Below are 16,094 nucleotides of genomic sequence, written 5' to 3' on the forward strand. Positions count from 1 at the left end.
ACGAAAGCGAACTTAAATATGTAGGCTAGTGAGAGTAGTCAAAATTTACGAAAATAAATATAGTGTAGTGACGAAAGCGAACTTAAATATGTAGGCTAGCGAGAGTAGTCAAAATATAAGATCCTCCATTTGGAGTTTTGAGTTTTTGCACAGGTGGCTGGCAGTGACCTGGATGCACTGCACCTGTCGCCTGTCAAGTGGCTGCTAATGCGATTAGGGAGGACTCCGAAAACGGGATTGGCACTCGGGACAGGGAACCCAGAGAACCCAGAGAATTCAGAGAACTCAGCTGCCAATCAGGTGGGCCAGCCACAAACTTCACACATTTCGGACACATATATCCACAACCAGAAGGACACGAAGCTAAGTAAACACAACCCCACACCCTTACATCCTTGACAAGATGCCGGCGGACATAGTGACCACGGAGCAGCTGCGCTACCAGCTCGCCTTCAGCCATGCCATGGAGAGGACGACGCGGCACTGGCAGGAGACCTTCGCGTGGTACCCGAGGATGCAGTACTGCCACTACCAGCGGATCGACCAGATCTATCTGGAGAGTCGCCAGCGGTACGGCGACGGCCACTTCCTCAAGTACGCCAGCCGGAGGCGCCTGGCCAAGAAGTTCATGGTCACTGCCGAGGAGGTAGCGGACGATCTGGAGGATCGCAAGATGCTGGAGAAGGACGGCATTACGGGCCTCAAGGTACCGGCCACCGAGAACGGGGAGTACGGCCGGATGAAGCCCTCCAAGCTGTACTTGTGCTAGGACTCCCTGTGACCAGCCGGGTGTCACTCTGCACTCTGCACCCCAATCCTCTCCAGAAGCACTCGCAATTAAACTATCATTCTCCGCTGACAATGCAACTCTCAATGGCCGTCACTCATTACGCGATTTTAGCATGACCGTGCGCATAATTAACAAGGTGAAAACGTCAGTTCCACCTGCAACTGGTTGCACCACCCCGCACCGCCCTTCCCCACCCGCCGCCGTACCGAGTGCTCACTGTACCTTCTCCTACTGGGGCGCGGCTGAAAAGTTCGCACAGGTAATTAAGTGATCGCGTCTGTCCACTCGATGAGATGACTCGCCTCGTTTGTTCGCGATCTCGGAAACTGCTTTATGGCGCCCATAAACTGGGAAATATTCTGAATTAATTGTAGATACCATGTGGATTTAGGGATCTCGTTCATGAAAGTCGCTTTCCTTTAGTTGGGGAACCACTACGCAATTGTGTAATAGATTGTGGAATACTCATTGCAAGGATATAGCTATTTTGGGGCACCAACTAGTAGAGACTAGCTACTTGATAAATGTGTCCATCGACGCAGCTGCTCCTCCTGCGTTCGCAGACGTAAGCCCAGGTGTTGTGGGCCAACTTCGAGCAGTATGATTTAAAAGTTCCATATGCAAATTACCCTCAAAGTTTCAGGCGAGCCCATCCGTCCATCGGAGTGCGTGGTAGATGGAAATGCGCAAGTGGAAAGTGGCAAGTGGCAAGTGGAAATGTGCAATGGGAAATGTGAAATGGGGAAACTAGGAAATGCAAATGCCCATGCAAGTGTGCAAATTACACAAAGGACGCTAACTTTGGGCCAACTTGCGAACTGGGCCAGAGCCGGCGACTCATTAGACACATGACAGCATTCACAGAGTGGGTGGTGTGTGGTGGTTGGTGGGCAGGGCAGGGGAGGGGAGCTGGAGCGGCAGGTGGGCAGCGGCAAGTGCGTGTGAAAAATCAGACAGCAGCGGCCCACAAAATCGCCGAGCGCGCAATTAAACGGTAGCGAATAATTGCTATCGAAAGCCATAATGATGGTCGGATCAGTACTTACCCCGACTCCAGTATACTATATATGATGCTTCCATATCTTGATGCTTGATGCGGCTCTCGAGACGAGAGCTTTGTGCGCCTTTCTCGGCTATCATTGTTCCCCCGATTTTCCCATCAGCATCCCATCGCATCGCTTCGCATCAATGCGAACTTTTCGAGACCATCACCTCTTTTCTGTTGACTCATACTCACACTCGCACTCATCCCATCGGATGGCCTCTGTTTTTGGCGGTGCTCAAGACTGAGGAGGAGTGGTGACAGTCGAAAGAGCAGGCCAGAGCCGGAGTTCTCAGCTGCGCAGAGCTGTAGGGCTCAAAACAAATAAACACAGAGACACCTACTTGCCGTACTTTGCAGTACTCGGGAGTGGGTGTGCAGAGAGGTCAGGGGTCAACCCCTTTTCGGGCAGGGTAAACAACATTTGCGGATTTCACGCCAGGGCTCAGACAGCATTGCTGATCCTATTAGTGCTCGTCAGTCGTCAGGAGCCTCGATTGACTGACTGGCGCCATGTCTCAGGTCAGGAGCATCAGTACCTCAGTACCTCAGTGCCAGAGCATCGCAGCAAGGACCAAGTCCAGCCGGGATTAGGGCGTAGCAGGGACTTAATCCAGTTTTGCAGCGATCTCGCTCCGCATTGCAGGTAGAAGACGGTGATCAGGTTCGCAATGGCACTGCCTTTGGTTGTGGATCTGGCACTGGAACAGACACAGGAAAAGCCAAATAAAATAATAAAGAACCACATACTAAGCCGAAACATTAAATAAATAAAAGTCAACGGCAGTCAGTCAGTCAGGCAGCTCATAAACGCTCGGCAGCTGACGCCGATCGGTCCCAACTTCAAATTAAAACGCCATTGGCGCTTTGGCACGCATAGATAGGATTGGGACTGGGACTTGGACTTGGATTGGAACTCTCCAGCGCCAACTCCAACTCCAGCTCCAACTCCAATGCCGACCTGGGTCTGGGTCGCCCATCAACTCGCTTTGGTTCGCCGCCGCGACTGCCCATAAGCCAATTTGCCAATTTCATAAACTCGGTTTGATTTGCCGCCAAAACCCAGAAGACAAAACGAACCGCAAAACAAAACACAACTCTCTGCTTCAGTCCGACTCTGAAACTCTGAAAAATAAAACCCCAAAAACGCCCCCAGGCCGGGCACACAAATTCCGACTTCCATTTGGGATCTTGTGCTCGGTGGAAAGCAGCATCACATCGTAAGGTGGCCTAGACCAGCGATAGTATCCACGAGGCATCTCTATCAAGGGCTCACTGCCACCAGCCAAGGAAGTGGACAACGGGGACCCAAGATGCAAATATTGGATATCTATTGTTATGTTTAATTAAATGTTTAAATAAATCATTTCTAAGATCCTTGTGATCTATTGTTTCTTGAAAAGAAAGGACAAACCTTCTCCTCTCCAAACCGAATTCATTCGATTTAGCTACGCCACTGGCCAAATTACACTTATGGCCATAATTCAATCAGCGCATTATCAATCACGGCGGCTACTTGTCTTGGCTAGTGAGTCAAGTCAATCGGCCATCGCCTATCGGCGTCTCCGTCGCACTCTGCTGATCGGGGTATGGGCATCCCGCTCGCACTGCGGTGTGAAACACGTTTGAAAGTCATTAACTTAAATGATTCACTTTCTGAGCCATAAATTTCGCCACTAACTGGCGAGGAGCCGAGCCGAGTCAGAGTCAGGCAGTATGCGAAAAAACGTCGACTGAAATGTCTTAAAAAATTGCTAAATAATCGCCTTAAATGAGTCTATAAAAATGAGCACCTCGAGCGGCGACTAGAGCTCAATCGGCAATCTCGCGGACCCAATGGCCAAAACCCACAAAACTGAAGACAGAAGTGGCTCAAAAGTGTTTTCAAAGCCCAAAGTGAATTTTCATTGCCAGCGGAAGTCGTAAATCAATTTTTTCCCCCCTCAAAAGACAGAAAAATGGGGAAAATGCTCTCAGCCGAAATATTAGGTTTAGGCCTAGAAATCGGAGGAGGAAGAGGGAAAGGAGGCGCCCATTCTGGAAGAGCATCCGCAGCGAGAAATCTTGTTGTTTGCTGCTACTCCGACCAATTTCGGCTAAGACGACAGCCATAATGATAGGGGCCACTTTTGCCGCCGCCGCCGCCACGCACGCTATATGGCCAAGATCCCATGGCCGGCGGGGTGAGGGGGTGGGGCAGGGGCAGGGGTAGGGGCAGGGCCGACGAAACGGAAAGGGGCAACTTGTCAGACAGTGTGCTTGTGTTCCATCTACGTTTCCGTTTCAATGTTTTCAAGACGCCATCATGACATTGTCAGAGGCAGCAAGATACCAAGACGACATCTCACGCAGCCTTAGAATGCCCAAAGTGCTATCGGTCTCTGAAAGGGTGTACCTGCTGGTACAGTGTTCCATTTCCGCACAAAAAGCGAAATTTACTAATTTCTGTATATCCAGAATATATTAATACCCTACCAGCTACACCGAATATCGCCTTATGGCTTAAGGTCGAGGAAGGTGCTCAAAATACCCGTAAGTGGGCATGTGGAGAGAGGAGCTGGGAGCCAACGCCCTCGTCTGGCGCAGAGCGGACAAAAGAGTCCCAATCCCATTCCTGTGCCAATGGGATTATCTATGAGCTGTGAAATCCTTTTAGGCGGAAACTATGGAACCCACACACAGGCACAGCGCACAACGACAAAGCCAGCACAATGCAACAAGTGTTGCGGCAGATTGAGCAACAAAAGGCTCATAATTATGGAAGCCACACAATGCGACACATTCGAGAGCGAGGATGAGGATAGTCGGTCCTTCGTTATGGTCTATGGTTGGTCTATAGTTGGTAGTAGGGCTGCTGGCCAGGCTAATGAGTGGCCGCAAACAAACCATAAATGCCGATTTCGTGCGGTCCAGCCCCGGCGGCAACTTCTTTTAATTCCACTTGACACTTGGCCAAGATCTAGGATCTAGGATCTAGGATCGCCGATCGCCCCATTCCCATCCACTCGCAGTGGAATTTATGTCCGACAATATTTGGGAAATTAAATCATTGCCGCGGACAGTTTTATAGAGCGGGCGTGACGGGATAGGAGAAGGGGATTGGGATGGGAAAGGAGAAGGGGATAGGGGCTGGCTATCTAACAGTGACCTCAGCCCCCGCTGAACCCACGAGCGGGAAAATTGTCAATTATGCGCAATTTTGCTTAAGCAATTGGCATTTGTTGCTGCTTTGTTGCGTTGTTTGTTGTGATTGCACGCATACTTGGGCAAATAAATTGACAAATAGGATTTGCGTTTCTCCCCGATTTTTATTTTTTTGTTGTATTTTTTTGTTTTTTGTATTCTGCTGGCTAGCTGGCTGTTTTGAATTAATAAATTGCCGCCAATTTGCCGCTAGCCTTGCCAGCGTGGAAAAGTCGACGGAAATCGAAAAGCAAAAATCTGGAAAATATCTGAAAACATTCAACTGCGTTGATATTCTTGCGTTGATATTCTCCTAGCCAGGGATACCACCTGAAATCTGAGTTATCATTTGATTGTGCTGCCAGTAATTAGCTTAATTGCTGCCGATTGCATACTGATTGATTACGCTCTGATCTTTGCTGTTGAGCTGGATCAATTCCCCATCCGATGGATCTGGACTCGAACTCGTTTCGCTAGCAACTCGAACTACGGAAGCCTCCCTCCCAGCTGACTCATGGAATATATTGAACTGACCTTAGAACCTGTCGTTTGTTAGTTTGCAATGGCGTTACAATATGAAAACCTATTTGCATTTGTTCGTATTAAGTTCGATCGTTCGCTCGATTGATACATTCATATTTAGGAAAATTGCTACCAGGAAATATAGATACGAGTTTCCTGCCCCCTGACCCTCTTCAGGCCTCCACTCGACTGCAACAGATTAAAGACCAATCGCATCCACTTGACCAGTCACTCCACTCCCAGCCATCCGTGTAACCCATTGATGAGTGACCTCGACCGGACCAAATCAGATCAAACCCCAATCCCCAAACCCCAAACCCCAAATCCCAAACCGGGCCAAAAACCTTTATCGCAAGCGGGCAATCGCAACGGAAGTTGCGTTCAATTTATGGGTGAAATTATCCAGTGGCCGGGAGATTCGGCCATAGACCACAGACCATCGGACATCGGCCATCGGCCATCGGCTCGTGAAGATTTGCTGAGCTGTGGAAATAAATGGAGATGGGAGATAGCCGGCCGCGATCGTCATTGGTTGGCATCAGTGGCCCGGCTGGGACAATCGAATTAGAAGAGCAGGACTCATGAATGGGCCTGGCCAGACCCCGAAGTGAAGTGAAGTGAAGTGAAGATCCAAGACGGGGGCATGAGATCAGCATGTTCCAAGCACTGAACCCATTTTCTCACCTGTTAAGGTTGTAAAGACTCGAAAACAACAATTTATCGCTGTCGAGATCGTCGCCTGCCGCTCCTCGAGAGGTGAAGCCTCTTCGATTGACTTCAACCCATGGGGAACTCCATCGCCATCGCCATCTCCATCTCCATCTCATCTCCTCATCGGACTTCGATTGCATTTGGGTTTGGGCAGCGTCATACGATTTAATTGCTTCGATTGTGTCAGCAGTTTTAGCTGGTTGCTTGGTTGGTTGGTTGGTTGGTTGGTTGGTTGGTTGTGGCCAAGAGCGGACACATGTATCCATGTACACGTCTTCATTTGGCTGCGGAAGGGGGCGTTTTGTGCCAGCCAGCCAGCAAGCCAGCAAGCCAGTCTGCCTGCTCATGGGCGCTCAATAATTTGATGATCATAATCAATGCCCCTTGACTGACATTCGCTGCCGATGCCGATGCCGATGCCGCTTCCCGCCCAGCTTTGCTTTCTTTTCGGCACTTCCAAACTGAACTGAAGCAACAAAGGGCGCACAAACTTGTTGAAAGCCGTTTGATCCTTTTGACGAGGCCAGAAGGGGCGCTGCCCCATTGATCCTCCGGCGCAGATGATTTGCCCAAAAGTCAAGTGTTTGTGCAGGCGCTTGAAAGGGGCCGCCAGTTGTCCAGGATCAGGATAACAAGGCTGCGGAGCAGAGCGTGGGAGTGCCTGTCCAAAGATCCCCTCTCCATCCATCCAGCTATCCAGTGATCCAATCCAATCCAATCCAATCCAATCCAATTCGATCATCAATTTCTGGCGATGAGTAAGGAAGTCTGTTTTGTCTCCATTTCGGCGACGTTCTGTTTCTGTTTCTGTTTTTAGTTCTGTGATTTCAATTTCGAAGCTGCTTCTCCAACTTTAATGCCCGAATCGCATGCGTAGGTTTTCTATGACGATTAAAACCCTCATATGTCAACTCGACCCATTCATCATCATCTGCCAGCCGGGTACGCAGACAGAGGTAGCAAACAGTCGCCAGACACTTGGCTGATGAGCTCAAATCTCATCAAGAAGTGTCTGGCTGGCGGTTCGCAAGCATATATCTCTGTCTTTCTTGATTTTGGGGAACCTACAGCACCTACTTCAGCCTAGCTCTCTGCCTGGCGTGATGACTTAATTCCCGACCCAGCCAGCACTGCAAGAAACTTCGGATGGGTTTCATTTGCGCTCCGCACATGCGATCTCTGTGTGGGAACTCCGTTTCTCTCAGTGCTGCCGCGCACCTTTAACCCAACCGGATCAGGTGCCTCTGCTTTTGGCTGCGATGGAGTCGAATCCGGAGCCGAAGCCGGAGCCAGTCGACCACTTGAGCGTCACCGCAGTGACACACGCAAGTGCTTGGCCTGTCGCTGGAGCGCGATCATCCTCCCCGGAGAGGCCAGCGGAGCCGAGGAGCCGAGGAGCCGAGGAACCGAGGAACCCGGGAACCCTCGTCATGATGCAGCGCTTTTTGGGGGAATGAAGTTGCCAGCAGTCGGTGAAGCTGTGCCTGCTTAGGCGCTGCCGTTGACTGCGAGTATTTGCTGTAATCATTGTGGTAGCGCCTGTGCAGCGGATGATAAATCTATCTTTTATTAGCATTTCAAACACTCCGATGCGTTGCACGTGTTGCGCTGCCCTGAGTGAGTTGTTTTGTTTTGTTTTGGCCAGCCTAATCCCAATTAAAACCACATTTTTCATCGATCCGATGGGGATTCAAGTGAAATCGTTAATGAGCGCAAACACTCGTAGTATTAGTCCCAGTCCGCTCCAGTCCGGAATTAAGAAGATCAAGACCCAGGGCACGAGAGCACGAGTCCCCGGTTCGGGGGGCAGGCGGAGTGCGTTTCCTGGGTGTCGTATATAAATCGCGTGCTGCACTGGAGGTCTTCAAAACGCTTACGAGTTGCTGCCCCGGGGCTCGGGGCACCGTCACAGCCCAGGTCCAAGTCAGGCCAAGCCTCATCACCAGCATCCGATGCGGACTCTGATGCGGACTGGGACTGTCCCTGCCCCCCATTCATTTGGCCTGGGTGTTGACCAGTCTCAGACTGCGCCCGGGGTCATCTGGCAGCTCCTGTCCTCCCTCCAGAGAGCATAAGCGAGACAGAGAGATAGCGAGAGAGAGGGAGAAGGTAGATCGACCTGGGCTAATGATTGCCAGGGCAGCCAGCTTTTCGTACATTTCAGCTGGCCAAGTTGCGAGGTGGCGGTACGAGTATTTGGCCAAAACAAGATTGATTTCCTGAAATCGAAACCTTGAGACGAGCTGCAAAGCCAGAGACACGCAAGGGGCCCAGATCGCAGTGATAATGATGTCGAGAGCCAGTTTTTCTCGCTCTTTTTACCAACTCCGATTGGGGTTGTAGCCATATCATGGTCCGAGTTCCGAGGTCCGAGATCCGAAGTCCGCGTCCCCTTCAGCGAAATGCAAAAACAAATTGTTTGTGGGTCAGCCTGGCGCGGAGCAGGGCCTAACAAGAGCAGGAGGATGCGGATGGGGATGGGGATGGGGATGGGGATGAGGTGGTGATGAGGATGAAGATGAGCGGGCCATGGGGCGTTCCGTTGTTTCAAGGAATTCAAGGGAAACAGAAACAGAAAAAGGATGAAGATGAGGATGAGGATGAGGAGCCTGCCCGGAGGCGGGGAACGACCTCGTCTGGGGCTGCTCCGCTGTCTCTGGACTCCAGCTCCATCTTATTCCTCAGTAGACAACACACGGAAGCCTAATGCTGGCCATGTGATTTGTGATTTGTGATTTGCGATTTGTGCTTTTGGGCCTCGATCTGTTTCCCTGGAAAACGCGCCATTTCTGGCCTAAGTTCTGGCAATGACAAAGAGCTGGCCGCTGACTGAAGCAACAGCAGGAGCCACATGCGGCATGCAGCAGCAGCAAAAGCAAAAGCAACAGCAACAGCAGCATGCTAATTTATGAAGTAGCAACTTGCAGCGACATGGATGCAGTAATTATAGCTTGGCAACTTGTTGCCAGCCTGGCCCAACTGCATGAATGGAAGAAAGCCATTCCAGTTTGCTGTTTTCCCTGCTAAACAGAAGCTGTTCTACTGCAGCAGCAGCAGCAGCAGCAGTGGCGGCGTCAGGTGAACGCGGACGTGGACGTGGGGTTGGGGGATGGGGATGTTGTTGTGGATGTTGTACGTGAACGCGCCCACTCGGTTACCCGCACCAAACAGCTAAGACAAAAGTAGGGATACAGCTATGAAGTGCCGAAGTTCTTCTACCCTTGCCAAATCGAACGAAAACCATACCCTGCAAGATTGAAAAATCAGAAGTATAAACCCTATAAGATATATTTAAGTAAATAAGTTGTATTTTATTACCTTGCAAGATCAATAATATTTCGCAAGCTGTATACCCCTGTTTCAGGGTATCAAAATAACTGGCTCAAAAAAGCTAAGAAAAAGGTCCTACCCCGTGGCGTTTTGGCTTTTGATGGGTTGGCTCTGCTGACTGCTCGGCAGCGGCAATGGCAACAGCAACATGCGGCATACGGCATGCGGCATGCAGCAACAGCAACAGCAACGGCAACATGGGGCAGCAGCAACATAGTTTACACACCTACCGAGGCCGCAGTCGAAGTAGAAGGTGGGGGCTGGGCTCCGTCTGCCGAACCCTCTGGCCAGCAACATGCACTTAACTGGTAGCCACAATGCACTTTATAATACCCGGGAACATGGCTCTCATCTCTGGCGCGGAGTGGGTATCTGCCCCTCCTCGCAGCTTGATAGATGCGGCTGACTCGGACTCCCGGAGCGATCTACCAGGGGGCGTTGCTGCTGTGCTGCAGTGCAACATTGGAGGACAGCCTCGCAGTAGAAGTAGCAAAGTAGCAGAGCAGTAGAAGCCGCACCGTTAGCTGGTTTGGCTTGTGAGTTTGGGCCTCATTTGCATCGGGCCATAAACTCGGTGGCCCAGTTCTCGACGCGCAAACCCGAATCCGCATCTGAATTGCGAATGCGAACCCAATTGAGACGAACTTTGAGCCGGCGCTAGGCAAAGACCTTGGATTAGTTTAATCCGTTCCGATGCGAGCCGCCTAATCCTTCCTTCCTGCAGGGCACCTCATTAGCCACACCACCACCCACCCAGGTAATGGGAAGGGTAAGGGTAAGGGTAAGGTCAAGGGTTTCGGACTCGAGTTTGAGGACTCGGAAGGTGTTTTCGCTATGTACCAAAATATAATTAGCGAGCCGGGCAAATCTCTTTTTAATGCCGGCCAGTCAGCGGGGGTGTTCCGATTGAAATTGGAGCGTAGCCGAAGGAAGTGTGAAAAGTCGATGCTGGATTTCCGAAAACTGAGCCCAGGACGCTGAAGCTGAAGCTGAGGCAGAGGCAGAGGCAGACGAGGCCGGGAATTAAAAGCGCAGCCGCCTCTCATCATCATCAGCATCATCCTTAGCAACGTCCGCAAAACACTCACGCACACAGGGAATTAAGTTGAGTTCTGGGTTCTGTATTCTGTATTCTGGATTCTGCATTCTGAGTTCTGAGTTCTGAGTTCTAAGTTCCCAGTTTCAAGACATGAAAGATGCCGACCGGTGCCGAGGATTCTGGATGTGGCGCCGGCCAGGGAGTATAAATCATATCACTCACACTCTCGCACAAGGGGGAAGGGGTACGCGACCGCAGCCTTTGTTAATTAATTGTGCTGCTCCGGAATAGACACCTTTTCAGGCTTCGAATTTTCCTTTTCCGCCCCGAAAGTCACAGCAAACTTTGCATTTTTCGAAGGAGGGACCAAATTCAACAACATATTCGATATATTTCAGAGACCCTACGATTCATAGGCTATAGGTTTGAGTCTGCCAATGGAAACAGGCGAAGGAGCGGAGTGCAGAACTGGACTGACTGTGGGACGCCAGCAGTGCTACCTCCACGAGGAGATCTTCCTATCGCACCACCCCTTGCAAAGTGTAACCGCCAAGAGGCTCCAGCTGACCTGGTGGTGCGCCCTCCTGGAAAGCCTCTTCCTGCTCCTGCTGGTGAAGCTGCTCCAGATGTAGGTGGGCCAACACCTCGTCGTAATTGCCGAGATTCCTGATGCGAGCGGACAGGTGGAGGCGACAAATGTCACACATGCTGCTCGTAAATCACATCGGAAACGGTTTTTCCCCGTTGCTCTTGCTGCACATGATAATTTGGCCAGGTTGGCCAGGGTGGAGGTCTGGCCTATGTGCTCCTAATTAAATTGTTCAAAATGTTTTCCAGCGCGCTTTCGGGCCTGGCGCTGGAAAATTGCTGACAAATGCTGCCATCAAAACACAGAAAAAGTTTTCATTTTGTTTTGTCAATGTCCAGGCCACATAGCACCCAGAGGTGGACGGGCACAGTGGGCTGCGTTCTGCGAAAATTTGATCAAATGAATAAATGGCGTTATATGAACATTTAACAACAATTATGAATACATATTTTACAAGAGGTGACTGATAATGTAAATAAAGTTTAAGCCAAATAATATTCTAGATGAGTTAATACACATTTTAATCAGCATTAATGTTCTTGCCACTTTATGATGAATCCAACTTTGCATTCGGGGAGCCAAGTTTTTCCATCCGAATAAAACGGAAACAAAACTACGGCTACGAGATAATTTAAAGCGAATTAAAAGCGCAACCGTTTGAAACCTCCCGAACCCAAACAAACCGAACCGAAGGCATCCAATTGAAAATAGCAACAAGTTAATTTGGACAGCCCCTCTCCCCTCCTCCTTTCGCTCCTTTTGGTAAGTCATTAGAAAAAACGTCGAGTCGCGCAATTTGAATATTTCGATGGCAATGTGTGCGACTCCGACTCCGTCGGTTAATTTAAGGTGATAATTGCTTTTTAATGTGACACAACTAAATTTTTCCCATTTACATACTGCGCCCCCTGCTCGTTGTTGTTACTATTGTGGTGTAGTGTAGTGCTTGTTGTGCCGGAAGTTTTTCGGGCCTGCGCATGTGCAGCCAAGAGGTCAAAGGGAAGGAGGCGGGGGCCGAAGGTGCGGGGTCAGACACTTGTTACGTCGCTGGGATAACAACAGCAATAACAACAACACTAACAACAACAACAGCAACGACAACTGCCGACGCCAGTACAATAATAAAGTGTCAACAATTATTTTCAAATTTCCAAACATTTCATTTCATTTTGGTTCGGTGCTAAGCTATTTGATGTTTTTGGGGGTTTTGGTTGGCGGCGGTTGGTGGCTGTTCCTTTCGAGTGACGCTGCTTAAAAGGTTTCCAAAGTGTGAAATTGGGATTGCCGCATCCCCTTCAAAGTTGAGCGGATTTCAGGGGTGCTAGTTGAGGTGCCAACTGTGAAACTTCCAGTAATGGGTTCAGCGAGTCAAGTTAGAAAAGTTATCCAATGCTCATGCACCCACACACTCATGTTATACAATTGAATACATTTCAAACTTATAAAGTGGTAAACATTTCTTTACTTTTTAATATTGTGTAATTTTTAATATAATTTTAATGTTCTCTAAAGGGGGATCAAAACGCATTACGCGAATCAATTTTCTTAAGATAACTTGCGATCAGGTTTTTTGCTTAAGTCTTTTGTTTTGATATGGGCTCTCATTTCTTCACCCGTGCAGCCAACCCGTTTCCACAGCAGCCGCTTTTCGGCCAATGCGATTCGGTGGCTAATTGGCGCACTTGGCATCTGTGTCTCAGTCCCGGGAGGAACCAAGCCCAAGCGAGTCACGCGCGATACGCCGGGATCAGAGCCACCAGTCCTAGGATCCAATGAATACATCAACACTCAACACGGTTCGAAGCCATCCGTTGGCCTGCAAATTTATTGGCCCGGCCAGTGTCGGCGCTGCCAATTAACGCCAGGATGAGAGCCAAGCGACGAGCGTGGAGCCGCAGCCACCAGCGTTGAGCTTTGAAGGCAGCCGCCTGGAAGTGGCTCGAGGAGGGCGATGAAGTCGTTGGCTCTGCTGGAGTCGTAAACCCTGATTTATTTCGAATTGAATGTCAATACACACAGGCCCAGTTGGCTCCATGTGGGTCCACGGCCGACAGGCGAACCGCAGGCGGTCCTGACCCAATTTGGCGCCTGCTGGGGCGCTTTCATTAGCCTCCTCGTACATCATAAACAGATTCATAAACTGGCCCCCCCTCCACCGCACTCCGTTGCACTTCGCAGGGCTCCATGGTTTGCGGCGTTGAAAGGCGCATCGAATGGTCCGCGCTCCTTCTAAGGTCAGTCGGCAGTTTGATTTTCGCTAGCCGGGAACCCAAACCTCACCCCATCCCATCCCATCCCATACCATCCCATCCAAACTCGACTCGACTGGACTGGACTCATTAAAATGTAATTTGAGCGCCTTGCCTCGCATTTCATTTGGCCGTTTGGCCGTTTGGCTGTTTGGCTGCAGTGGCGACGGTCAAGTGAGCAGGCCATCAAATGTGGTTTGGAGTCGCAGCGGCGGAGAGTCGAAGTCGCAGTACGAGTCCGAGGCAGTTTCCATTTCATTGAATTGGCCAACTGCTCGGCAGCAACCCCCAGAAGCTAGCCCAGCTCGCCATCTCTTTCTGGCCCGAGTCCGATTGATTTATGCCCTTTCGCTCGCACAAGGGTTCACGTTAACGTCCACGTCCACGTTCACGTTCACTCGTCCCGTCATTTGTGGCACATTATTATTTAAATGATAAATTGTACTCTCGGCCGGGAACTTTGGTCGCGGCCTGGAGTTTCGTGGGTGTTTCCGTGCGCTTTCCCCTTCGATTCCTTCCCTTCCCCTTTCCCTTCCCCGATTCTTTCAGTTACTTTGTGCCACAGTAGTGGGCGTTCTGGCTGTTCTTTTCCAGTTTTCCGTTGATTTCCTTTGAGCGGCTATTCTTGGTTTTTCTTGGCCGAAAATTAATCGTCTCATTTGTCCAAATGCCCGCTCTTGGCTTTAATTTGGGAATTAATGTTGTTTGGTAATAAAATCGATTTGGCTTCCGTATTTGCCCGCTTCTGGAAGTGATTTCTCGGTTTCTCCCAAGTAAGATATCAGAATGGGAAAAGCTTAAAGGCTTTCCTCTCTTCCTGTTCATTTGCGCCTTTATGCCCATTATGTTAATCTCTGCCACAAGGAAGGAGGGAGGGCCGCCAGGGAAGTGGACTAGGTCAATAGGAATGTTGGCGAGATAATTGTTCATTACCTTAATCTATTTGTTTGTTCCTAATAGCAGGGATTGGGGAAGGTCGTTTAATAAATCTGTACATATACAAAAACCACTAGCAATAACTAACTTGTAACTTCTGTTTGTTTTGATAGCCACATATATTTGAAAACTGCTTTGTAAGTAATCATCACTAATGAATAATACTGCTCCAAGACAACTTACAGATCCGATGTGCCCTATATCTGCTGATTTATCGATGGCGCGAGCTCATCTGCGACAGTTGATAAATTAATTCGCCTGGCTGATTGACTTGCAAACGTGTTCGCTTGACATATTTGCACGTGCCTCGTGTGGCGGTAATTTGATTTTGATTTATGGCCAATTAATCGGGGCCGGGGCCCAAGAGGGGCTCCCGCATTACCATTGGCCTAGTCGAGCACCACCGGCGCAGTCCGGGCGCCTCACTGGGAAAAGGAACAGTGGCTGCAGTGCGGCGGCTAGCCCGGGCTAATCATAATTTGCATTTAATAAATATTTCATTAAGTAATTGCCACAATTACGTGCATTTGCAGTGCTCCCTTTAAATTAGTGCAGCGCAGCGCGGTGCAGCGCGGTGCAGCCGACCAGGTCACCACTCGGAACGGCCACAGATTGGATCCCATTCGATCGAATCCAATCAAATCCGGACGAGGGGATTAGCATTTCAGTCGGAGATCAGGCGCACAATTACCACCACTGGATAACTTTTATAAATAAACTCAATTCGGTTTTTGCGGCACTGTGGTTCTGGTTAATAGCGCCGCTCCAAGTCATGCATATGCATATTTTCCACTTTTAGCGGAAATCCTTCTCAGGTGACAACTGTCCGCTTTTGGATGACGGGTACGGGGACGGGGACGGAGAAGGGGCAGTGGAGACCGCTCTACCGCCGCTTTAACTCCCAGTTAGGCGAAGCGGACAAAGGTGGAAATTCCGCTGTTCTCTCCGGTCGGCGACTTTGTCTTGTGAATGAAAAGTCCGCTCGAGCAAACGGTCCGTGTCGCTTGGCCCAAGCCACAAAGCGACATAATGTGGCCGAAAGGACGCCATTTTGAATTGGACCTGCGCGCGCTCTCCGCTCTCTCGTGCAGCGCTGAAGGGGGCGTGGCGAGAGAGTTGCCGCTCTCAGCAGGGGGCGTGCTGGGTGCGCAGGTGTGTGTGTACGTGTGCGACTGCGAGGGTGTGTGCGTGTGTGTGTGTGTGTGTGTTTGACAGGTGAGCAGGTTGGCCCGATAGACTGGTTTGCGGCTGCCAAAGGCGGCCACTAGGTGGCGCCACAAGTGCCAACTCCAAGGAGGCTTTAAGACTTCCTAAAAAAGGATTTTCAAATTAAATGTACCATTGTGAAAGGATAGAAGAACTTTCATATTTATGGAATACGCTTTGTTATCCGTCTGCGTAGCGTTCTTTACCCGACAAGCAAGCCCACCGATTGGAAAACGTAAACAAATCATTAAGTTAATTCGTCTGTTGTCCGCAACTGTTGATTACCCAAGGAAATGCGTGTGCCACAGTTTCGATTGATCCGAAAATAAGACCCGAAAGGAGCAGCGGCTAAATAAGAAGACAAATTACAGGTTCAACATTCAATTTAATAATTGAGACCTTTGCATTTAATCAACATTATTTAAAACGTCAAAATATTTGCACTTTCCACGGGCAGTTCCCCCTGGAATTTGCATATACACGTCCGCAAGTCCCCC

General features: G+C 49.8%; 2 protein-coding genes across 2 annotated transcripts; both read left to right on the top strand.

Annotated features, from left to right (window-relative positions):
- The first annotated feature begins 101 nt into the window (after positions 1-101).
- On the top strand, positions 102-874 carry LOC120445326. The gene has a single exon (XM_039625650.1). It carries the CDS (start codon positions 404-406, stop codon positions 767-769), a length of 366 nt encoding a protein of 121 aa, XP_039481584.1. The 5' UTR covers positions 102-403; the 3' UTR covers positions 770-874.
- Positions 875-10,955: 10,081 nt separating this feature from the next.
- LOC120445554 lies at positions 10,956-11,701 on the top strand. Its single transcript, XM_039626025.2, has one exon. It carries the CDS (start codon positions 11,055-11,057, stop codon positions 11,247-11,249), a length of 195 nt encoding a protein of 64 aa, XP_039481959.1. The 5' UTR covers positions 10,956-11,054; the 3' UTR covers positions 11,250-11,701.
- Positions 11,702-16,094: the final 4,393 nt, after the last annotated feature.

This window comes from Drosophila santomea, chromosome 2R, assembly GCF_016746245.2.
Source record: "Drosophila santomea strain STO CAGO 1482 chromosome 2R, Prin_Dsan_1.1, whole genome shotgun sequence".
NCBI classification, from domain to species: Eukaryota; Metazoa; Arthropoda; class Insecta; order Diptera; family Drosophilidae; genus Drosophila; species Drosophila santomea.